Source organism: Simochromis diagramma, unplaced genomic scaffold, assembly GCF_900408965.1.
Source record: "Simochromis diagramma unplaced genomic scaffold, fSimDia1.1 OVJJ01000361.1, whole genome shotgun sequence".
NCBI classification, from domain to species: Eukaryota; Metazoa; Chordata; class Actinopteri; order Cichliformes; family Cichlidae; genus Simochromis; species Simochromis diagramma.
In genome coordinates, this window is record NW_024386860.1 from 4,787,792 (window position 1) to 4,811,795 (window position 24,004).

Genomic DNA, 24,004 nt, shown 5'->3' on the forward strand with positions numbered 1-24,004 from the left:
CCTGTGAGGAAAATAAGGTTACAGTATGCACAGGCCCACCACAAGTTAGACAATATGGTATTTGAAGAATATTATCTGGCCATGATAGAAACTGTGAGGTTTTCTGAGGAATATTTCCAGCAACTTGTTGAAACTATGCCACAAAAGCTCTGAAAGAAAGCAAAAGGGGATCCAACCTGGCACAAGCACAGTGTACCTAATGAAGTGGTTAGTAGTTCCCCTGCACTTTAAATCAAAGCTGAACAACGTAGGCGAGAGCTGTCCCGTCACAACTCAAACACAAGTTCAGAACACTTCTGTTAGAATTGAAATGTTGTTTGACATTAGACACATTTATTTATACACTTTATCTGCAGAAAACAATGCATCTATTCAGACACTACTGAATATAACACTACTATGAATATTTCAGAGGAACAGACTTTATCTGGACTACTAATGCTTACATGTGAAATAAAAGGTCGATGAAACAAGCTTTTGCATGATTTGTAAAACTGAGATTTCTGCAGAGAACACACAGCATAACGTTATATTGTTATTTAGTATATTCAAACTTTGTACAGGTGAGAAAAAATAAGAGATATTGAAAGATATTTTACAACATACTTCATGTTTTCACTAAAAAAAACAAAAAAACCCAAAACAAAACAGGGGGTATCCATCCATGAGGAGTGCGAGCAGAATTAAAGCTGGTATGAAAAGAATTTTTTATACCAGCCTTAATCTGATTACAGCTTCTTATTTTTAAACTAAGCCACCTCTGAAGGATCAGAACTGTGTTGAAGCTTAGTTTCAAAACAAAAATCTTAACCCTGAGTAACTTTTAACTGAGAAAAAAACTGTTTCACATGTATGTATGTTTGAGAGGTAAAGGTGTAGATCAAACTTAAAGCAACTTAAACTGTGACTGATCAACTCTGCTTCGATTTCACAGCAAAATACGTATTAATGCTGTTACTGATTACAGGCTTTGTTATTAATTAATTCAACAGAACCAATTAGACACTGTTGCTATAGTTTGCACATCATTAACCTAAATGCACTGAAATAATACAGATGAAACAAAAGTAGAATTAAATAGAATCTTTATTGTTGGACACAGACATTGGAGGCAACTATTTAGACAGATATTAACATGAGAAAATCTGAAGTTATAGATTTTTGATCCAATCCAAGTTTCTTCCTTTTGGTTCACGTGGATGAGCCGGAATGTCGGGCATGTTTCCATCATCTCGCACGGGAACTGTGAAGAGAAAATAAGGTAGGAGTTTTAGGATGCTGAAACGTCAGCTTTCAATTACACTCAAACCTGCTGTGACATAAAGATCGCCAGTGTTTACCTGGGTAGTTGTACGGCACAGCTGCGTTCAACATTGCTGTATATTTTGTAAGTGGGCTGATGAACGGAAGAATGGCACCTGAGAAAAGACATTTGAACACATATGGCATTACACTCACAGTTCACTGTGCCTCTATAGGTCAATTGAGAATAATTGAATCATTGCACAAGGTGCACAGTCATACAGAAACATAATAAACACAGATAGCAACGACTCTGACTGGCATGGCTTTAAGTGTCAATATAAAGTTACTCATTTAAAATGCTGATTTATGAAAATTCAGACCAAAAGATTTTGGAGCCCTCTGACCAAAAGCCATTTGATGTTAACTTGTCCGGCATTTTGGACAAGTTTCATTAAGAAACTGTATACACACTCCTCCCTCATTGAATTGCTTTGTTTAGGTTCTTTAGCTTACTAATTTTCTCCAGTTTGAAACAAAATAATAATGCAGAAGAAGTGATTTCATGTTAGTTTTCACAACAAATTCCTCCATGACTGAAACATCCACATATCTACTACTGTGGAATCAGCAAAGACGCTTCAAATCGCTGGTCGTTGAATAACACGAGTAACCAAAGCCAACTGTCTGCAGTACATGAAGCAGAGTAACATAATAGGCGGGCAGATGGTGATGCCAAGTTAGGCGAGATTTTAGAGTCAAGCTGCCAAATAGTTTCTTAAATACACTGCTGGAAAGTTCATGGACAATGACACTGTTATTTTCTGATTATAACCTGATTTGATATTGGCCACAAAAATTCAGTAAATTCTGTATTGTGTTGTTAAATAATGTATTTATATCGAACTTTTCTACACCTACTTACCACACAAAGCACTTCAATCTACAAGTCACATGTTATCCAAATAGCACTGTATTCCATAAACTTTAAGCATATAGCTGCCCCACATCCACGGCCAGTTTCAAACCACCAACATGCATAAAAGTTTCAACTGTGAAAGGACGCTGGAACACAGCAAGGCTCGCTGGTGAAGTACACCATTGTACCACCTCTATACAAGCCACTCTCTCTCTCGTTTGCAGGTGGTTCAAAATGCAGCTGCTCGACTCTTAACTTGTACAAAGAAAAGGCAGAATATCAGTCCTGTTTTAAGCCATAGATTACCTCCACAATATATTACAGATCTTTTAACTCCAGGTCACTGAGGTCATCATCACAACAACTTCTCTCATAAAAATTAAAAGTGATTGGGTTTTTGCTGTGTTTGCCCCCTGGCTCTGGAATAGTCTGCTACCCGACATAAGAAGCTGTTCAACAATAAACTGTTTTAAATCAGCTCTAAAAGATCGAAGCTCTATCTACTTTAAATTGCTTTTTGTCAAGTGTGAGGTGACTCGTGGATTTTAATTGGGTTCTTGAGACCTGGATTACAAGTGACTGTGCCTTTAAAGCACTTTGGTCAACTACTGTTGTTTTAACATGTGCAATATAAATAAAAGGACTTGACACACAAAGACTATAACGTGCTTATTTGTTTTCTTTATTCGGTCTTTCCATGCTGGACATATAAATCGTATACTCAGTTAAATTAAACTGAACACAAGACAGCCACGCTAACATAAGCCTAAAACAGCGGATTATTGTGAGACGTATAATTCAATTCAATTCAATTCAATCCAATCTTTATTGGCAGACTTCATGTCCATAAAAACAAGACAAGAAACACACACACAACCCCCCCCCCCAACACAAGGTATAAACCATTATATAGTATAGCTAGCAATCTTCTGATTAATGTTTCATGTTGCCACACTGTCATTCATCGGCGTTGCAGAACTGCCATTGTATGTTATTTAAAGCTATGCTCTCTCTCTCTCTCTTTCTCTATCGCTGCACCACTCTCTCACAGATTTCTAACAGGTTAGCTACTTACCAACCAGTCCAATTCCACAAGAAGCCATGATAACCGGCTCCTTGTTCCACGCATTCCTCAGGAAAGCTCCGATTCCTGCAGACAGACACCCACGGGTAGGTTAAAAACCGCACCGAGTGACAGGCTACGTACGGTTAACCAATGCTAGCTAACGTTAGCAACACATCCAAGGTCACATTTTTCGTTTTATTTCGAACGAATACATCAGAACTAAAGTACTTCTAAGATCCGGTTAGAGTAATTTTAAATATATAAGGCATTTATCTGTACTACCCGAGGGTCCAAGTAAACCGAATTTCACTGATTAGAAGTCAAAAAGATGACAAAATATACACATACCCGCCATATTGTCTGGTGTAGTTTCCACCGAGCGAGTTCTCATGGGAAATGTAGTGACTGCTAAAAATGACGTATAATTCCTGCGCCCGCCGCACGAAAACAGAGAGAGGGAAACTGAGGATCCCTGGAAGCTTCGGGATTGATTTAATTCAGCTATCATGCTATTAAACGGCCTTAGCTAAAGCTAAACAGAGAAAACGACACTGCACGCAGCTTGTGCTCAGGTTGATGATGACACTGGTCGAAGTGTCGCTTTAAACACACGTTAAAAACATCGTTTCGGGACTAACAAATGTAAGTATTATTAGACTAATGGATTGTTTTAGTACTAAACAATAATCAGGCGTGGTGACATCAGAAGTCTAAAACACGGGAAATTCTTGTTTTGAACTTTTCAGCCGTTTTTACTCCACTGGGAACCCCGACCACTATATCAGGCTTTTACTGACTCACAAACAGCTGTTGAGTTACTGTAATTACTATCCAGATCTCAGCATCGCGCAGTAAAATAGTAGATTTAAATTTTGTGTTATAAGTTTATATCGGCAAATAATGTGCGACTAAATCTTTAAGATAAGTGTAGCGGAGTAAATCCTGAGCACCTCTTTTGCTGCAGGTATTTCCGCTATAAAGTCAGAGGACAGCTGCTGTCCACGTGGGTCAATTTCAGCCACTTTGCTTCACAGACAAACTGAGTGGTTAAAACACCATTGCTGGCCCTAGGCAGTGAGGCCGTTGAATCCTATTTGCCCAGTGTATTTGCTAGTATTTCTTCTTGATGAATGACTCATAACCGCTGCACAGGCTGTTTACATTAACAGAGAAACTTCATTCCCTCCAGATGATGGAGGATTTTTCTGGCTTGGCTCTGCCTCCTTTATTTGGAGGTCACATCCTGGAAGCAGAACTGGAGCCTGGTGGTGTGGAGCTGGGACCGGGAGAGGTAATTTTATTGATCTTTATAAAGGTGCTTGTCATGTTAGCACACGTGGTAACACTTAGTTAGTTTGCCAATTAATACAAATTCACAGCTCATTTAACCAAGTCTCCAATGTTGCCAGCAGATATGAATCAGTACAGTGACGCAGAATTTATATAATATAATAGTAATGCTGGTCTTAAAAACCTTTTAAATGAAGAAACACCAGTCATTATATTTGTTTAAACAAGACACTCATCCTTCACAGATATTTACTCCATTTTTTTTCTGTCTTCTTTTTTGGTTCAGGAGTTTAGCTTTTTTAGTTTTCTCCGTCTTTTCCCTTAGAAATGAGACTACATTAGTACTCGGAGAGCTGACCTTCTCCCTATGAACTTCGATCCTCTGTGACACAGATCTCATGCATGAAAATGTCACTGAATAGCTGCTACTTTACACATCATTGACCCCTCTCCTTTCCCATTAGAATTTTTAGAATATGGGGAGTTTGGCTCAAAGCACATGGTTACACTCCCATGTGCTACCCACATTTACATGTATTGGAGATTAATCTTTCTAATTCATTATACACTGCATAGCAGTTTTTATTTCCTAGCTCTTGCTGAATAATGTGGCTATAATAAGATGACTTTCTGCTTGACTTGGGTTTTGCTTTGAAACATTGAACAGGTAAAAGTGTTTTCTTGTGAGAACAAACAATGTGATGCCAGACACAAAACAGAATCCTGCTTTTGTATTTCTTTAGGTGGAGCTGGGTCCAGGAGGCACCGAGCTGCTTGAGAGCACAACACAAGAAGATGAAGAAAAAAGAGCTCTTGACAAAAGGAAATATCTGGCTCTGAGCAGGAAATGTAAAGAAATTGAACAGGTGTGTGTTATGGTCAAAAAAAATGATACGTGAATAATAAAAATGACCAGATCAACACCACTGAAACAAAGCTTCACACAGCAGTGCTGCAAACAGGCAGGCACACAGCCCTCCCCTCACTAGCAGCTAAACAACACTTTGAGGTGTCAGTAGAACTCCAGTTTCACCAACACTGAAGTATTAAAATGTTATGATAAACATTAACCTGGCTGGCACATTACTGTTATATTATTATCTAATAGCCACATTATCTATCTATCTATCTGTTAAGTTATTATTAAGGTAGTGACTATGGCTAATAATAAAACTTTGTTAGGGCTAGGCACCAAACCGTACCAGTCCTGCCCATAACATGTGATGTTAATGGAGGGTGTTCATTTAAAAGTAACACATTACTTTTATCTAAAAAGTGTTACATTGTGTTGTTAAGTGCCAGATTGAGTCAGAGGGAAGTGTATCAGCAGCTAGACCAAAACAGCTGACAGAAACATTAATGAATCTATTTGATCAGCAGTGAAAGTCATGAGAAGCACAGCAGTGACTCACACAACCTAAAATATTGTTTGTTTGGTTTTTTTATATAATATAAAAAAACTGCTCTCATTGATGTTATTGTTTTTTTTTATTGTTTTAATCTTCAGAAATAATGCCTCTTCTTTTTTTTATTATTTCTTCTTTTTTTTTTTTTACTAGTAATAGTAGTAGCTTCGAACATAGTATTGAGTATTCAGTGTTTTCCTGAGTATCTGTATCAAGTTTAAAATTCTAGTATGTAGTAAATGGTTTGTGCGACCTTACATCGCACAGGCCTGACTTCTGATTCAACTGTAATTATTTCAATAAGGTTTCTGAATATTCTCCTGCTGCTTTAATATTCTGATATATCAGTTCATCATTGATCCAACACATGCACTTTATTCAGGTAAATCAGAAGATCCTGGGTCGCCTTCACCAAGTGCAAAGAATTACTCGACGTCTGAAGAAAGAAAGGAGGTATAAACTGTCATTATAATAACTGAAGATTTTGTGTGTTTTCTGAGAAGTTGCTCACTTTATGGCTCATCTGTGGGTTGTGTTAACTCTCACAGATTCCTCATGAAGACCTTAGATGCTCACGGGGATGACTACAGAAACGCTCAGCTCACTATACTGCTTGAGGTAAGGATTACCAAACATGGGTGGATATCAAAGACAATATAAAAGATGGAAGTAGCTTCTGCGTATGAAAAGTGAAGCCAACGCATTAGTGCAGGGTTAGGGAACTCCAGGCCTCGAGAGCCGTGTCCTGCAAGTTTTAGATGTGTCCTTGATCCAACACAGCTGATTTAAATGGCTAAATTACCTCCTCAAAATATCTTGAAGGCTGTATCCCAATTCAGGGCCTGCAGCCTTAAAGTACGCAGCCTTAACGGTCCACAAGGGCCGCGTACTCAAAGACCGCTAAGGCCGAAGTGACAGGCTTGTGAAATGGGACGGTCTAGCCTCCGTCGTGCTGCCCAGGTTGCCTAGCAACCATGACACTAACAGCTGGAAACGTTTCATACAGCATTATTTGACAGAAATGAAGGAGAAAAGGTTTTGTTCATTTGTTTGTTTGTTTCTATGTGAGCTTTGATTTGATAAGTATCTGAGGCTGACTGTGAAATCATGATTATTGGGCTTCACTTCTGTACTGAACAGTCATTTAAGATTAGCTAGTAAATAACAATTAGCTCATGTTGTTCATGAGACTAAATTCATCTCACTTTGGTAATGTAAATATAATATGGCCAATATTAAAGTTATAATTTCAATCATTAGTTATTACAGCAGTGAATGAACTCTGTTTCAAATACTGAGCTTCAGTAAAGATTCAAGCTGCATTTATTTATATTATTTATATTTCCTGTCACCTTAAATCTTCACTCAAAGACAGGTTTCTTTGACACTGTATATATAACTGTGTTATATATATGAGAGACACATATTGTTCTTTTAATATGTTGGCATTACTAAATTTGTCTCAATGCTTAATTTAAATATCCATAAAATCATCACATTCTCTGTAAGATTAAGGTCAGCTATTGAACGGCATATATTAAGTAAAGGCTTTAAAACCAAGTTAGTACAAACGTCACTAATGTCACATAACTTTGCCGACATGTGGCCAACAGTAATGTTTTAATGTTCTTCGTTACTAAACATTCGCACATAAATAAGTGACATCATATTCAGTACTTACTTTTAAAAGTTTACTCTCCGGCCGCTCCTCTTCTGCTTTTTTTTTTTTTTTTCGGCAAAATTATCCACACCCACCGCCGCGCTATGCATTCTGGGATATTTTGGGCCATGAAGTCTACACCACCACATCCTTAAAATTCAGTGAAATGAAGGACGCATTTGAGGGCCGCATTTCGAGCAGCCTTTGAATTGGGACAGTCTTCGTCGCATCGCTGTGACACAATCGGCCTTAAAATGCGGCCTTTAAGGCTGCAGACCCTGAATTGGGATACAACCGAAGTTCTCCACAGGCCTGGTAATGAACTAATCATTTGATTCAGGTGTGTTGACCCAGGGTGAGATCTAAAACCTGCAGGACACTGACTCCCGAGGCCTGGAGTTCCCTACCCCTGCGTTAGTGCCTTAAACCTTCTTTTTAATGGATACCAAAGCGCAACTTCTCTGGGTCCAAAAAGACTTACTGTATAGAAGTGTATGGGAAAATAACCTGTGGCTCCCTCATTCTGTGAAACCTTTCCTGATGTTGGTAGTTTCAGGCCAGAGCAGTAGGCAGGGTTTTCCTTCAGCTTTCTGTTTGTATTAATTCTTCTGCTTTTGCTTGCTAAACTTTGAAAGGTCCTACAGAGATAGTTATGAATACTATTTTGTTTTTCCCCTTGCCTTTGTTGCAGGATGAATCTGGAGCCCATTTGGAGCCGGCTGCTGCAGCGGAGGATGAAAAGCTCAACGGTGTTTCCGGTTCCACTCCATCTGCAGCATCACATCATGTGGCTGGGACAAAGAAAAAGAGGCATCGAATTCCTCGTCAAGAAAAGGATAAAGAGCCACAGGTGAGTAAAGCTCTTTCCTGATCAGATGCTGCCTGTGGACGTTTAACTGTGGGTATGTTAAAATGCTGGTAGTCCAAATCATGGACCTTCTTTTCTCAGATCGACCCGGAGATGTCGGCGTTGGCAGAGTCACAGTTTGGAGAAATGTCCAGCCCGACCTCGCTGTCTCATTGATCAAACCGCTGTCCTGGATATCACGACGATGGTGACTAGAATAAGAGCACCCAGTTTCCAGGACTGTTTAAAACACTGCCTTACTTGAGTCAATCTTTGTAATGTTGTGGTTTCACTTGAATATTGTGAACAGATTGAGTTCATGTAACACGAGATGTTATTCACCTTATATATGTGTATATTTGTTTTGTATATACGAGGTTATGTTTTTATAGTTGACAGTTGATGGCAACATATTTATGACAAGCACATGATGTTGAAAACATGATTTGATAAATATTTGACGTATTAGATAAATATGACAGGGTATTACTATCATTACTTGAGTTAGGATTTTATCCGAGTAAGCAGATGGACTCGTCGTCATATTAAACTTTTACACTGTGCTGTTTGGGTTTACTTTTCTGTGATTTTGTTTTTTCCCTCTTTTGTATTCACTCATCTGCCTTCACATGCTCATGGACTTAATGTGGCATCTCATTCTTAATCGATAGGGTTTGACATGATTTCACCCCACCTTGTGAAGCTATATAACTGCTTCCGCTATTCTGGGAAGGCTTTCCACAAGGTTTAGGAACGTGTTTATCCAAATTTTTGGCCGTTTTTCCTGAAGCACATTTGCGAAGTCGGACACTGATGTTGGACGAGAAGGCCTGGCTCGCAGTCTCTGCTCTGATTCATCCCAAAGATGAATGCCATGAGGTCAGTCAGGCCAGTCAAGTTCTTCCACACCAAGCTCGCTCATCCATGTCTTTATGGACCTCGCTTTGTGCACTGGTGCACAGTCATGTTGGAATAGCAAGGGGCCATCCTTAAATTGTTCCCACAAAGTTTAGAGCATGAAACTGTCCAAAATGTCTTGGTATGCTGAAGTATTAAGAGTTCCCTTCACTGGAACTAAGGAGCCAAGGCCAGTTCCTGAAAATCAACCCCATCACCTATATGGAAAGCTTTTACACAAATATTATGCCTGAATAACAAGTTTCAGTTACAGTTTGTTTCTGTGTTAAAATAAAAAAAATAAAAAATGCTAGAGCAGTCAATTTGACATTTATTCATCTTTTTAATACTGTTAACCTCCCCCCCCCTCCCCCCCCCAAAAAAATATAAATATAGATATGAGAGTGAGAGAGATGTTAAATATGACATAAAAAACCTACATTTAAAATAAACCTTACACAATACACTTACCTACCCCTTCATTTGGCACACAGTGCTTTCCTTTAGATCTGTCTTAATTCTTTGTGGCATAGATTCAGCAAGGCGCTAAGAACATTATTCACAGATTCTGGTCTTTGTTGACAAGATAGCATTACACAGTTGCTGCAAATTTGTAGGCTGCGCATCCATGATGCAAATCTCTGCGGAGGACATTTGAATACAGTGAACATTGTCATGTTCAAGAAACTAGTTTCAGATGATCTGAGCTATGTGACATGGTGCACTATCCTGCTGGAAGCAGCCATCAGAAGATGGGTACACTGTGGGCATAAAGGGATGGACGTGGTCAGCAACAATCCTCAGGTAGGCTGTGGCGTTTAAATGATGGCCCAAAATGTGCCACGAAAACATCTTCCACACCTTTACACCAGCAGCAGCCTGAACCATTGATAAAAGGCTGGGTGGATTTGTGTTTTGATGTTGTTTATGTCTGTGAAGGTTCTCAGTCATCCAGGTCATCGTAGTCAAAGGAGCTTGCAAAGATGTTGTTTATGCCAAATTCTGATTCTATGATCCAAATATTGAAACATCAGACCGGATAGTGTTTTTCCAATTGTCTGTAATCCATTTTTGGTTAACCTGGTGTTCTGTTGCTGTAGCCCATCTGCTTCAATGTTTGACGTTCTTTGTATTTATATATGCTCTTCTGCATATATCAGGGTGGCCTGATGTCAGTCTTTAAAAGGAACTGCACAACATTGTTATTCCTTGTCCCCATCCCCTATCCTGAGACTAAGTCCAACACTGTGACTTGCTCTGCAGGACATGCACTTTTCTAAAGTCTGGCTTTTGCCCAATGCATGTGAATTGTAGTCAAAGAAAGACTAGCCTGTCTAATTCTATACTAATTAGTAAAAGATACCCAGACATCACGAGCATATCAGATTTTGGAGAAAACTGCCACAAAGAAAATGAAGTGGCACTATATTTTCAGAGATAGAAATGTTGTCTTTATTATTATTATTATTATTATTATTATTATTATTACTTTATACTAGTTATTTTTCTGTTTCATACAGGAGAAAATATGTTATGGAGTGACACAGTATATGTGTGTCATAATTGGCTAACAATTGTTAATATTTTTAGGTGTGGCTAAATAACGGCATGCCAATCTATGGATTTGATTTTGTGACAAATATCAACATGATATTTGTCACAAAACATTTAGCATATTTCTGTTTTATTTCAGCATATCTTTTAAGTTTTGGTTGTTTGTTTATATTAAATATTGTTCAATCCTTTACATTGCAACATTCTAACTAGTGTTAAGAAATTAAATTAAAAATACATTTTCAAATAACGAAACGAGGTATACAATTTCCACACAATGAAGTTATAAGTTCGTAAAAACAAACAAACAAACAACTATTTAAATGTAGAAATTTGCATTTTTGTGAACCTCAGGCGGAGCGGTGGGTTTGTGTCGATCATCGATCGTCACTTCGCTGAGCCAATGGCTGGTTCTCGTTCCAGCGGATGTTTCGCAATGACAGGCGTGAGATATATCCAATCAGAGTTTATAGATTGGATTTAGGGCGGGATCCCAGCAAGGAGGTGGGATTTTAGCTACCGTCCATCTTCAGCTACATTACAGTGAGCGAGCTTGTCGAAAAGAAAACACAATTTGGAAGTAAAGAAGACTTTCTGGAATTAGTTTTGGCTCTATTTGAAAAAAGACAAACGAAATCCCATACCCTAGGTAAATGTCGTACACAAGTATAAATCTAGATTGTCGGCTTGACCCAGTATCCCTTTTTCCTAAATCTGACTAGCTGGCAAGCTAAGCTGCTAACTAGCATTTTATGCATTAGCTAGCATGTTAGAGATTGGAACGGATTCTGTTATTATTGTGCCTTTCACAACGCAAAACCACAATATAAAGACTGTGCTGGACCCCAAATTAATAATGCATGAATATGAAGTTGTTCTGTCAGCATGCACCGGGGCAGTTCCAGGAAACGGGTCGGTTAGGAACCGAGCGAGGTGGAGAGGCTAAGCTACTGGCTAGTATTAACGTTAGCTGAGTAGCGTTAGCGTGCTAGGTGGCTAAATTTAGCTGACAACCATGTCACTTGTGTTGGAAATATTAGCAAGGTGATATATGACAATACTAGGATGGAGAAGTGGCCATAGAAAACTTTATTTTCATTGAGCGTGCTTAAATTCTGAAGCTGTGGTGTTATTTAGCTGCTAACGTCAGCCGGGTAGCTAGATGGAGTTAATGTCAGGTTCACTGTGGAAAGCGATGTAACGATTCCTCTTTTGGAGGGATTTTTGTTTGTATTGACACACGCTTCGATTTCTTCACCCAGATAACTTCGTGACAGACGGAATGTGGACATTGTCGTAGTCAGAGCCATGGCTGACAAGAGAAAACTTCAAGGTAAAAGAAACTGTCTTCAGTTATGTTGCACAATATGAATCACGTTGTAGGGTCTGCTGGTGTACAGGAAACTTTATTTCCTCTTGCATGCTCTTACTGTTTTGAAAGAGTTTATAAGGTCTTTTGGTAATGCATCATATTTTTTAAATTTGTGCAGGTGAAATCGATAGATGTTTGAAAAAAGTAGCTGAAGGTGTAGAACAGTTTGAAGATATCTGGCAGAAGGTAAGAGATTCTTCCATTCTGTATTTATTTGTCTATTTAGTAACTAATGAGGAAAAGACACACAGTATCTAAATGATTTGTTTACATTTTAGCTCCACAATGCAGCCAATGCAAATCAGAAGGAAAAATATGAGGCTGACCTCAAGAAAGAGATTAAAAAACTTCAGGTAAGAAAGCTTAACAATGACCATGTAAGTATTCAAAATTAGCTGTGTGGTTTTTAAAATGCTCACCATCTGTGCTCTTTCAGCGATTGAGAGATCAAATAAAAACATGGGTGGCCTCAAACGAGATCAAGGACAAAAGGCAGCTAGTTGAGAACCGCAAACTTATAGAAACGGTATGGATCTTCACAAGTGTACTTTTTAAAAAAAAAAAGTGTTGCATTTATATTATGTATAACTAAAGTACATTGTTACATCAGACCTGAAGTAATTAACAGCTAATTGGATCTTTTTTTTTTCTTTAGCAAATGGAGCGGTTCAAGGTGGTGGAACGTGAAACAAAAACAAAAGCCTACTCTAAAGAAGGCTTGGGGCTTGCTCAGAAAGTGGATCCAGCTCAGAGGGAAAAGGAGGAAACGGGACAGTGGCTAACAGTAAATACATTTATGTTTATCTATGCTTCTGTGCATGATTTTTTTTTAACCATTTCTTTGGAAAAGGCATAGACAAAAAACTTAACAACGTAACAATTGTATCAAATCAACCACAGATATTCCCAAAACATGGTTAAATTAATAAGATCTGAAAAAATTAACACTCTTTTTTTTTTTTCTCATCTGCAGAATACAATAGACACTCTAAATATGCAGGTGGATCAGTTTGAAAGTGAAGTGGAATCTCTTTCAGTTCAAACAAGAAAGAAGAAGGGTGATAAAGAGGTGAGTCATCCCATGTCACTCTCTGAAAGGATGTCTGTTTCTAAACTGTCTGGTTAAATTTTAACTGTCTGTTAAATTTTTGGTTAATATATCCTAATATCGTTGTATTTTTTACTCAGTTGTATATAGTATTTGTATTTGTATTCTATTTTTATCTTATTGTATATTTATTTTATTTTATTCTACTGTATATAGTATTTTATTCTATTCTGTACAGTTGTGTACTGTATTTATTCTTATTGTATTCTAATTTTTGCCTCATAACTTTTGCACTGTCCACTTCCTGCTGTGACAAAACAAATTTCCCACGTGTGGGACTAATAAAGGTTATCTTATCTTATCTTATCTTATCTTATCTAACATACACACACACTTGTTTTTTTTGTCTTGTAGAAGCAAGATCGTATTGATGAGCTCAAGCGGTTGATTGAGAGACATCGATTCCACATTCGAATGTTGGAGACCATTTTACGAATGCTGGACAATGACTCCGTGCCAGTGGATGCAATCCAAAAGATCAAGGATGATGTTGAATATTACATTGACTCCTCTCAAGATCCAGACTTTGAGGAAAATGAGTTCCTGTACGATGACTTAGACCTGGAGGACATCCGTAAGTAGAGCACTGTCTAGTGTGCGAGTGTTCGGTTAAGTTTTGCTGCTCTTGCTTTACGATACCAGAAATTCTAGTCAGTTAAGAAATTATTCTCACTTCATTAATGTAAACCAGCAGTTACCTGTTGGTTCAAAGATGTTATGATGCCACCTGCCACTTACCTGGGGTGCAGCTCTGGTAGATTAGCCCCTCTCTCTCTGCACTGGGAAGTTTTGTACAAAGTAAGATAGATGAACCAGCACAGCTCCATTGTAATTGGATGTAGAAAGTGATTATATGTTAGCTGTGTCAGAGTAAACTGATACACTCTGACTCGAATGAAGTGATGAGAAAATGGACGTTAACCTGCTGGTAATACTTGGTTGGTCCCACTCAGCAAACTAATCTGCATGCGTGCATGTTGTACACAACACAAAGTGCCACACAGTTCAGTGGCATTTAAACCACGTTTTGATTGGTAAACAGTGTTACATAGCACAGCTGATGGATTTCACCAAATCCATCAGTTCCTGCAGTGTTTTGAATGTTTTCAAATTGTTTCCTTCCTTTTGGGCAACTAGTCTGTTCTTTCTTCTTGTTTCAATGACTTAGTAAAATAGTTGTTTACTACATCACTAGTATTATCGTTGATGTCATGACGATATCTGATGCTTATCTTTATGTCCTACTCTTCTCTTGTAGCTGCAGCGTTAGTTGCAACTTCACCATCGGGCCAGGGCAACGTGGAAGATGAGGTGTATCTCCACTCTAGTAGCACTCCCACTTCCACCACCTCTTCTTCACCCATCCCTCCATCCCCAGCCACTTGCACTGCTGTGAGTTTGTGTCTTTTTTTTTTATCATTAAAGTTTTGGTCCTGGTGTTAAAGGGATGTTGGATAGTTAAAGAACATTCTGACACAATTGTGCATATATGCCTGTCTCTTTAAGTTTGCACTTGGTTAACCCACCCACATTCCCCATTGTATTATAATCCACTGGCTAGTATGTTGAATCTACATTTCAAAAGTGGATTGTCATATCAAAGTATCTCCTCCTATAGGAGAATTCAGAGGACGATAAGAAAAGGGGACGGTCGACAGACAGTGAAGTTAGTCAGGTGAGAGGTTCGCATCTGTGCTGTGTCAGTAGATGAACAGTTTAGTGCAGTGCTCTTCATCCTTGGTCCTGGTGAGCCATGGTGGCTGAAGGGTTTTGGCCTCTCAGGCACTAAAATGGAGTTTCTCTGTGGGACCATGGTTGGAGACTTCTGATTTAGTTTTTTCCATTTCCTTCATATATGGGCCTCCATAGATCACAGTAAACTTTGCTCCTTATGCATTTTAGATCTCTGTTCATGCCCTCTGGTCAGTTTTACTTGAGATGCCTTCCTCTGATGTTTATTTCCAGTCACCTGTGAAGAACGGCACCCCATCCTTGTTATCATCTTTCTCTTCTTCCACCACCTCTGGGTCCTCCTCATCCTCCTCCCTTGTGTCCATGGCGAGTGTTGTCGGAGGGATTCCTGCAGTGCCCACGAGCAGCAGTCTTATAGGAAGCTTCAGCAGTGCGGTGCAGCAACATCAGCATCAACCTGCACAACAGCAGCAGCAGAATTCTCAGCCGCCAAACCAGTCGCAGCAGCAGCAGCAGCCACCTCAGACGAAACCCTCAGTCCCTTCAAACAACACCCCCAGCCCACCCAGCAACCCACTTCTCCCAACGTCTACTGCCCCCTCTCTTCCTACACCCAACACATCCACTTCATCAGCTCCCAATTCTCAGTCACAGTCCACATCTGGACCCACATCGGCATCCAGTTTGGGACTTGGGCTGGGCCTGGGATTGAGCAAAGTTGGCATGACTGGGACAAGCAGTGCCAATCAAATGCCAGGGCTAGGGTTGGGTGGCCACCCCACTCCTTTAAACACAATGGCAGGGCTCATTTCGGGTTCAACACCTGCCCCTTATGCTCAGGCAGCAGCATCCGGAGGCTTGGGTTTGAGCAGCACCACTCAGTCAAGCATTTCAGCAGAGAGCAGCACTTCCATACCCACCTCTGGCTCCAGTGGAGTCACCACCAACGGGGCAGGAACAGGGCTTGGTTTGCTGGGTTCCAGTCCAGCCCACAACTCTCTGAGTGGGAATATTTTGGGTCTGGTTCCTGGGCAAAGTGTGGCCCCTGGTACCTCTCAGGTTCCCCCAAGTTCTGTCAGCTCTACTCCAGGAGTAGTTGGCATGATGGGAGGCAACGGAGGAAACGTTGGTGTGGTTGGAGGAGTAGGAGTGAATTCTGCTCCTGCTAGACCACCAAGTGGACTGAAGCAAAATGGAAGCACAAGTAGGTGGAAGTTTTGCAGTCCTTGAGTTCATTGTGAGATTTCTATAAAAGTTTTTTTTGCTCTAACGTGTCCTTCGCCTGCCTGCAGGTTACAGTGCTGTGGTGGCGGAGAGTTCCACAGAATCGGCTCTAAGCACACCGAACCAGTCACAAAGCAGCCAACCCTCATCTCTCAGTTCCTCAACCAGTCAGCCGTAAGTTATTTCTCCTGAAACTTGACACGTTTCTTCTTGTTCTTGTCATACTGGTTCTTAACTTTCTCGCCATTGTTCCCACCCCACCTTCTGCAGGATGGACAATGGTCCCAGTTTAATCAGCTCCATTACCCTGCCTCCCAGTTCTCCGTCCCCCTCGTTCTCAGACAGCACACCGGGTGGAGGGAGTCTTCTCAACGGGCCCCACTCCTTTTCACAGGCCTCTGAGGGGCTAAAGGTGAGCCATACCAACGAGGTTAAGTTTGAGATTGTAACATTGGCATCTTTAGCTTGGAGCATGGATGAACTTGCAGACTTGAATCAGCTAAAACAGGCTCCATTTGTGGAAGAAAAAACTTCAGAGGCTAAAATTAGTGACTGGGGTCATGCACACAGTATATTTTATACAGGAATACCTTATTTAATGGCTCTACTTTTGTTTACCATACATAAATGATTTCCTTTGTCTGTGAGATATTTTAAACTGTGTTAATGTAAATAGTTATCAGGTCTGATAAGTTGTCTTTTCTTTCTTTCTTTTTTTTTTTTTTTAAATGAACCCAACTTATCTGTTAGTTAAGTTGTTTTCATTGTCACTTTGAGCTTCAAGGGTTGTGCAGCAGTAAGCAGTATAATGGGTCAGTTATTCATGTTTACTCTGAAACATTTCAGTGATTGTAAGTGAAAAGTTATAGTAAAATATTGAAAAACAAAAAAAATATATTTGTTTTTGGGAATAAAAATGACCCACACACTGTTGAATCAGCCGTATCACACCAAGAATAATAGGCCATAGTGTTAGCAGGAGCATTACTAGGAGCACTTCCATCAACATTTTCTGATCAGGTCTGTCAGTTCAGCTCAACAGTGACCGCCCACTTTTTAAAGGCTCTGTTTCTGGAAGTGAATTTCCAGAAAAATCTTATATGAAAAAACGTTTAATCTGTGAACCAATCCAATCAGCTACGAGGTGAATCATTATCATGTAACGTTTTTAACACACAGTTGATTTCAAACAGATTTGTTGTTTGTATAGAAGCACACAGCAAGTCTGCTCTGGATGATTACAACATAGTGGCTCATAATCAAAATCAGAAATGGAGAATATGAATGATATGATTGATGTAGGAGCTCCTGAGGTCAGAAGATAACCAGCTAACTGAATTGTTTTTGAATTGAGACATTCCTGGCTGTGCTGGAATCCATAGTTTTTGCTGCCGAGTATAAAATTATTAAATTATCCCTGAGTGCCCACAAACCTCTGCTGATCACATTTATAACAAACACACACTTACTGTGTACTTACTCATGTTACTGCCAGAAAACATGCAGATCCTGACTTTTGTCTGTTTGGAGCCTTTCTGCTACAGGTAATAACCCCTATAAGCCTGATATATGAAATAATTGCCAGAAAATTAAATTCCAAGCATTTTTTAAAATGAAGAGTTTATTGAACAATCTGACAAATTTGTTTAAAAATGTATTTGATTTTACATTTTTAAATTTGTTTCTTAAATTTTTTAAAAAATTTATTCTGCAATTTAATCTTTTTTTCAGGTGTAAAAAAAAATAATAATAATCACACCGATGCTGTAAAGTCTCAAAAACTCACAAAAAACTGTGTGTATTAAATATGATAGACTAGGTGTTAAGGGGATGAATGCATACATTTAGACAGGCGCTCCTGTCTTTGAGCAGTGCAGCTGACAGAAAAACATCTTGTTCTTAAAAGTTTTATTAGTAGCTGATCTTTATTTAATATGTTGTTTGCTCTTCTAGTATTACTTTCTTCTAAAGCTCCCATTCATCGTGCTTCTACTTTTAAGCTCCAGTAACTGTAGGCTGTTCCCAGTTTAATGTGACTTTTAGCCTCTGTGTGTTCACATTAATGGGGCCTTGTTCCCTCCTCAGGCACCTGAGCCTCTCAGCTCTCTGAAGGCGATGGCGGAGAGAGCAGCGCTGGGATCAGGCCTGGATGGCGAGATTTCCAACCTGCATATAACGGATAGAGGTCGAAACGGTCAGACCTTTTTTACCTTTTTTCAGCTCTTTATGATGAATAAGCAGATCACGCTTTTATGCTGCTTCCTGTTTTGTTTTTTTTAAATAATTGTACAGTAAAACATTCTTACACACTGCTCATGGTAACGTAAAGAGTTAAGCCTAAAGTGTAAAAAACTGATTTTTTATTTATTTATTTTTTTTACAAACTAAGTTATTATTTGTCTTTTATGAAGATAACAAACATTAGCTTGTTGCTGCCAGCTGTTTTTGTGAGGCAGGTGGTTTTCATGTGTGACATATTTAAGACATTTCCCTTTGTTCTGGTAACGTTTAGTTTTCCTTTTAATGCCAGATTGTTACTGCTTCGTGAACATAATTATGAGTTTTGCTGCCAAAGTGTAGGAAGGAAAGTTCCTGTTTTGCTTCTTTCCAGCTTGGCATTTTTATGCTTCGATTCACAGAGGAGGCAGCCAGAAGTAGAAAAAAATCAGAGAGTTTAGAACAGTCTGGAGCCTGAGTTATTGGCACATAGGGATTGCTTATCTTAAAACACACACACACACATTTTCGTTCATTTGTTATCCAGTTTAGAGTGTCGGGGGTGGAGCCTATCCCCAGGGTCAACTGACCAACATTCATGCTCACACTCACAGTCATGGCCAATCAAAAATCACCCGCTAACATAACATGCAAGTCTGTGGACTGTGGGAAGAAGCCAGAGTACCTGGAAAGAGAGTGTAGAAAGGTCCAAACTTCAGGTCAAGGCCTTTTTTGATTCAAGCTACAACCATGAGGCTAGATTATGTCTGTAATTAGTTTACTGTTGGAATGTTCTTACTCTTATAAAAACAGAGTTAGTACAACTAAAGGAATAACCTTAAAACTTTACCTTCAGTTGCTCGCCCTGTCGTTAAGAGTCACATCTAACCATACCCCACACAGATGATGGGAAGTGAGGCGTTGCTATAGCTTCTTGTGTAATTGAAGATAGCCGTTGCTTTTTCTGCATCCTGCAGATATCTTCTCTGGTTCATCTGCAGCACCTGGCACACCTGCCGCGCCTCAGCCGTCCGTGACAGAGGTCAACATCCCCCCATCGCTCGGTGTTTGTCCGCTGGGTCCAACCCCTCTCCCCAAAGACCAGCTCTACCAGCAGGCGATGCAGGAGTCGGCATGGACGCACATGCCCCACCCCTCTGACTCTGAGAGGATCAGGTGAGCCCATCACAATTTCCTTTAGCGACAGGGGGGGAGAAAAAGATGCACTTTTTTTTTCACAGTAATTTTGCAAATTTACTTTGATTATATGAAAAAATTGCATTGTATATGCATACTGCTCTGTTAAAAAAAACATGTAGGATAGCTTAAAATTTGTCATAAAACCTGATTTTTATTTTTTTTTAAAGCAAATTTGTTCTTAATCACTAGTTTTATTAAATTAAGAAATAATATAGTCCCCATTAGTCTCCAGAAGGACAATAAATAAGTTTGTGCTTTAGGGCAAGCATACCTTATGTTTAAGTCACTATCATATAAATGTGCAGTGTTCTGCACTTTCAAAAAATACTGTGCAAAGGTTTTAGGCAGGTGAGAAAACATGCTGTAAACAAAGAATGCTTTCAAAAATGGAAGTGTTACTCATTTATTTTCATCAATTAACAAAATGCAGTGAATGAACAAAAGAGAAATCAAATCAATATTTGGTGTGACCACCCTTTGACTTCAAAACAGAATCGATTCTTGTAGGTTTTTTTGAAGGAACTTGGCTTGCACGTTGTTCCAAACATCTTGGAGAACTTGATATAGGCTTCCTCACATCCTTCTGTCTCTTCATGTAATCCCAGACGCATTCGATAATGTTGAGATCAGGGCTCTGTGGGGGCCATACCATCACTCCCAGTACTTCTTGTTCTTCTTTACGCTGAAGATAGTTCTTAATGACTTTGGCTGTATGTTGGGGTCATCCTGCTGCAGAATACATTTGGGGCCAATAAACGATCATTTATATTTCTGAAAGCATTTTTTCACACCTGCCTAAAACTTTGGTACAGTACTGTATATCCGTGGTTGCACAAATTTTGGGGAAAAGAGCCCTTTGCGTTGCTCTGTGGCTTAAAAGTAAACGCTTTTCTGGTGACTTCATGGGCTCAGTTGCTAGTTTTCGGTTGTAATGAATAATTTATGAAGTTCATTTTTTAAATTTTTACTATTATTAGAGTCAGAAAGGAGAATTTATCCAGGGCATGCTCATTCGGTAAGGAAGGGTCACACACCTGCTCGGCATGACCAGTTTCGGGGAGCAACTGGAGGCTTCGCAACGGAACCTCAATAAGCAAAAAGATGAACCTGTTGTACCTTAAAGTGTTTGTGACATCTGTTGACACTAATAGAAAGTTCTGAATATTCATGTGTGGTTTTGGGTAGTGTGGATGGAGTACTTTGTTAGAGCAGAAATGAGCACAGCTGAAGTATGCTTTGATCAGTGGCATTCATTAAAGAGTTTTCTGTTTCTGTCTTAAAGGCAATACCTGATGAGGAATCCATGTCCCACCTTGCCCTTCCATCATCAGGTCCCACCTCATCACTCTGACTCCATAGAGTTCTACCAGAGACTGTCCACAGAAACTCTCTTCTTCATCTTCTATTACCTGGAGGTAAACACTCTCCATGTAAACTCACACAAATCGGTTTGATTGTTTGAGTTTGTAAACTTGGAGCTTTTTTCTATGATTTGGTTCCTTTTCACACAAAAAAACTCAAAGAATACCTCAGCGCGAACCAAAATGCATCGCGACAAACCATGTGAAAACTTTTAGTCAGCTTATTGGTTAGATGTGGGACGGGAGCAGAATGATTTTCTATATAAGGTGGAAAATTTACAATAATTTTACAGCTATAGTTGGTTGCCCGTACTGACCGTTTTTGTGATCTGGACATCTATGGTGCACTGCCGCATCGCACAAAAAGTGCACGTGGCTAATGAGAAGGACAGAGTTGAATTAAACGGACTAAACACCCTGAATGTCTTTTTTCTGTGATCTGTTAAAGTTTGTGAGCATAATGGTTTTATTGACTTCTCTCTCAGGGTACCAAGGCTCAGTATCTGTCTGCCAAGGCTCTGAAGAAACAGTCCTGGAGGTTTCACACCAAGTACATGATGTGGTTCCAGAGGCACGAGGAGCCCAAGACCATCACCGATGAGTTTGAACAGGTGCGGGTTCATCTCCGCACACCGATTTATGGTCATTGTGGTGTTGATTAAGGTTTTTTATTCTTACCACTCTGCTGTTCCCTTAGGGCACTTACATTTACTTTGACTACGAGAAATGGGGCCAGAGAAAGAAGGAGGGGTTCACCTTCGAGTACAGGTACCTGGAAGACAGAGACCTGCAGTGACGGACGGACGGAGGGACACAAAAGGACAGAAAAGACAAAATGTGCTGCTGTTGACATTCCGAGACTGAACTCCAAACTGTGGATAGAGATTGTGATGTGTAGTAGAAACCCTCTCCTGAGATTGGAGACTGGTGTCTGTATAGGCTGCATCTCAAATGTGAAGCCCTTGCTCCTCATGTAGTGCTTTGCTTTTGACCAAAGAAAATGCCCCGTGGGTCTGATCAAATGCATCGCGCTGCACAAGCTGGGAGGGTTCTCGTTGGAGATCTGCGTTTGTGCCTGTCTGTGTGCACACTCAGTATGTGGCATTAGGAAAGCCTACCCCATGCATGTTTCTCATGTTTAGTTGTCTTTTTTTTTTCCCGTTTCAACACGATTCTCTGTACCACCTACCCGACATCAGCCTGGAAGCCTTTTGACTTGACACAAAACAGACTTTTGGATTTGATTAAGTAAACTGCCCATCTCGTATTTACTGTAATTTGGTGGTTTAGAATGGGGACGTACAGTGGACATTTAGTCATGGTGTGTAGGAATGGCTTCTTTTAAGATCCTACAATGCCTGTTAAATATGGTCACTATTGAAGATAGTGAGCGGTTATCAATAGTTTTATTGATATTGTCTTGGTCGATTTAAAACGCTGATTGAGAGTGACCACAGGGCCTCTCCCTGTGACAGGGAAAGAGTCCTTATTGGACATGGATTAAATTGCTATGCAATTGAACTGGTCTCTGACTCCCTCTCTTTACAAATAAAATGTTTTTAAGTTAACGTGTCAAGGAAAATGCATTATTATTGCGCCTTCATGTTTGTGACAAATTAATAAACTTGTAAACAACTCTTAAAGATAGGATTTGAGACATTAATCTACTTGATGTTTAATTTTCCCTCAGTGTGAAAAGGCCATGTTGAGCAGAGGGAAATGTACCTACACCCAGGTCACCTCTCATTTCCTCAAAAGTACACACAGCATTAGATAATAAATCTGGGTTTGGTTGGGTCAACTTCCCAGCTTTAGGGAAGGTTTTATTCTGTTGTTACTTTATCCCAGACTTCACTGAGTTCAGTTTACCACCTGATATTTCAGTGAAAGCCCTATACAGTGAATGTGCACTGACTAAACTGTTTACATGTAGAGTTGAAACAGAAATCCTAAAATTCAGGTGGTAAATTTAACTCGTGGGTCGAGTAGAAAGTGTCTCGTCTGCCGTGGTTGTTCCATTGTGTTAGCCCGAAGAACAGTAAGATTTAATCTGGGATGGGACGCATCCTATCTTTTCCTGGCAGTTTGAATGAGGGAGAGTGTTAAAACCGAATCAGTTTTCCATTTAAGCAACCATGAAGAGTTCTGTACCACAGGTTATGTTGTGTGTGTGATTCGTTTTCAGGCTTTTTTTTGTGGGAGGGAAAAGAGGGGGATGAGCATGTGGGAGGGAAAAAAAACAAGGAAAATGCAGCAACGTTCTGAGAGATTTGCCTTTTATAGATTCTATTTTTTGGGCTTTTAAGGTTTACAGAAAGGTCAGTGAAACTGCTAAAATGTGAATTTCAACACATATTTACAATTTTTCTCATCACAGTTCTGCATGGGAGATGTCATAAATGGGGTTATAACAGGATTGTAAAATTTCAATAAATACTTTTAAGAAATTATCCATCAGTGTGTGGCGTAAAGTCCTGTCATTCCTACATGGAATATGGATCCACATATTTTCCATCACCTTTAATTTGTTTTGTTTTTTGGTGTCCCAAGAAATACCAGATGACATAAGGAAAATAATATTAAGATCTGCTGCGTTTAGCTTCACTTACAGTAAAGACACCTGACATGCACCTGCCCATCAAAGTAACTACACATTACCTGCAGATTTAAATAACTGTCATAGTGCTGTTTGGTAGCTACACAAAGAAAAAACCTAAATTAACCTGTAAAATGATGCAACCTTGTTGCATCTGCTTTCCTCACAAAGCAAAGTCTGTTCTGTTGCTGACCGTGTCCCTTTATGACACAGCGATGGGTACACTGTGGTCATGGCATGTTAACCTGCTTCCAGTAGGTTACGGACATTTGACAAAGCTCAGATGATCATCACAGTCACCTTTGAAATGTGGTGAAACATGAGATTTAGATCATTAGCTGATAACTACAGCA

At 39.6% G+C, this 24,004-nt stretch overlaps 3 protein-coding genes across 5 annotated transcripts; 2 read left to right on the forward strand and 1 right to left on the reverse strand.

The window, feature by feature from the left end:
- Nucleotides 1-1,068: 1,068 nt before the first annotated feature.
- On the reverse strand, nt 1,069-3,879 carry ndufa3 (NADH:ubiquinone oxidoreductase subunit A3). Its single transcript, XM_040029897.1, has 4 exons — nt 3,576-3,879; nt 3,237-3,311; nt 1,341-1,418; nt 1,069-1,243 (listed from the first exon to the last, which is right to left on the reverse strand). Exons 1-4 carry the CDS (start codon nt 3,733-3,735, stop codon nt 1,152-1,154), a joined length of 405 nt encoding a protein of 134 aa, XP_039885831.1. The 5' UTR covers nt 3,736-3,879; the 3' UTR covers nt 1,069-1,151.
- On the forward strand, nt 3,192-9,650 carry tfpt (TCF3 (E2A) fusion partner). Of its 2 annotated transcripts, none has more exons than XM_040029895.1 (7): nt 3,192-3,331; nt 4,417-4,518; nt 5,261-5,383; nt 6,306-6,376; nt 6,472-6,541; nt 8,275-8,433; nt 8,533-9,650. In XM_040029895.1, exons 1-7 carry the CDS (start codon nt 3,263-3,265, stop codon nt 8,605-8,607), a joined length of 669 nt encoding a protein of 222 aa, XP_039885829.1. In that variant the 5' UTR covers nt 3,192-3,262; the 3' UTR covers nt 8,608-9,650. The 2 variants fall into 2 exon arrangements, with proteins under 2 accessions (XP_039885829.1, XP_039885830.1); XM_040029896.1 differs by lacking the exon at nt 3,192-3,331 and adding an exon at nt 3,753-3,869 and having other exon boundaries at nt 8,533-9,527.
- Nucleotides 9,651-11,381: 1,731 nt separating this feature from the next.
- On the forward strand, nt 11,382-22,623 carry cnot3a (CCR4-NOT transcription complex, subunit 3a). 2 transcript variants are annotated; one of them, XM_040029900.1, is made up of 18 exons: nt 11,382-11,530; nt 12,144-12,214; nt 12,372-12,439; nt 12,532-12,606; nt 12,690-12,779; nt 12,909-13,037; nt 13,227-13,322; nt 13,716-13,935; nt 14,620-14,753; nt 14,980-15,036; nt 15,327-16,257; nt 16,346-16,451; nt 16,548-16,689; nt 18,363-18,471; nt 19,472-19,670; nt 20,977-21,109; nt 21,541-21,666; nt 21,753-22,623. In XM_040029900.1, exons 2-18 carry the CDS (start codon nt 12,190-12,192, stop codon nt 21,849-21,851), a joined length of 2,739 nt encoding a protein of 912 aa, XP_039885834.1. In that variant the 5' UTR covers nt 11,382-11,530; nt 12,144-12,189; the 3' UTR covers nt 21,852-22,623. The 2 variants fall into 2 exon arrangements, with proteins under 2 accessions (XP_039885834.1, XP_039885835.1); XM_040029901.1 differs by lacking the exon at nt 14,980-15,036.
- The last annotated feature ends 1,381 nt before the right edge of the window (nt 22,624-24,004 follow it).

What these genes read in the sequence shown, in the direction of transcription:
- tfpt (XM_040029895.1), top strand. Translation starts at nt 3,263, where the DNA reads ATGATAACCGGCTCCTTGTTCCACGCATTCCTCAGGAAAGCTCCGATT. An exon ending in CTGCAGACAGACACCCACGG is followed by an intron (nt 3,332 to 4,416) that starts GTAGGTTAAAAA and finishes CATTCCCTCCAG; the next exon opens with ATGATGGAGGATTTTTCTGG. An exon ending in AAAAGGATAAAGAGCCACAG is followed by an intron (nt 8,434 to 8,532) that starts GTGAGTAAAGCT and finishes TTCTTTTCTCAG; the next exon opens with ATCGACCCGGAGATGTCGGC.
- ndufa3 (XM_040029897.1), bottom strand. Translation starts at nt 3,735, where the DNA reads ATGATAGCTGAATTAAATCAATCCCGAAGCTTCCAGGGATCCTCAGTT. An exon ending in TTGTGGAATTGGACTGGTTG is followed by an intron (nt 1,419 to 3,236) that starts GTAAGTAGCTAA and finishes GTCTTTTCTCAG; the next exon opens with GTGCCATTCTTCCGTTCATC. An exon ending in TGTGCCGTACAACTACCCAG is followed by an intron (nt 1,244 to 1,340) that starts GTAAACACTGGC and finishes TTCTCTTCACAG; the next exon opens with TTCCCGTGCGAGATGATGGA.
- cnot3a (XM_040029900.1), top strand. Translation starts at nt 12,190, where the DNA reads ATGGCTGACAAGAGAAAACTTCAAG. An exon ending in AGTTCCTCAACCAGTCAGCC is followed by an intron (nt 16,452 to 16,547) that starts GTAAGTTATTTC and finishes CACCTTCTGCAG; the next exon opens with GATGGACAATGGTCCCAGTT. An exon ending in AACGGATAGAGGTCGAAACG is followed by an intron (nt 18,472 to 19,471) that starts GTCAGACCTTTT and finishes TGCATCCTGCAG; the next exon opens with ATATCTTCTCTGGTTCATCT.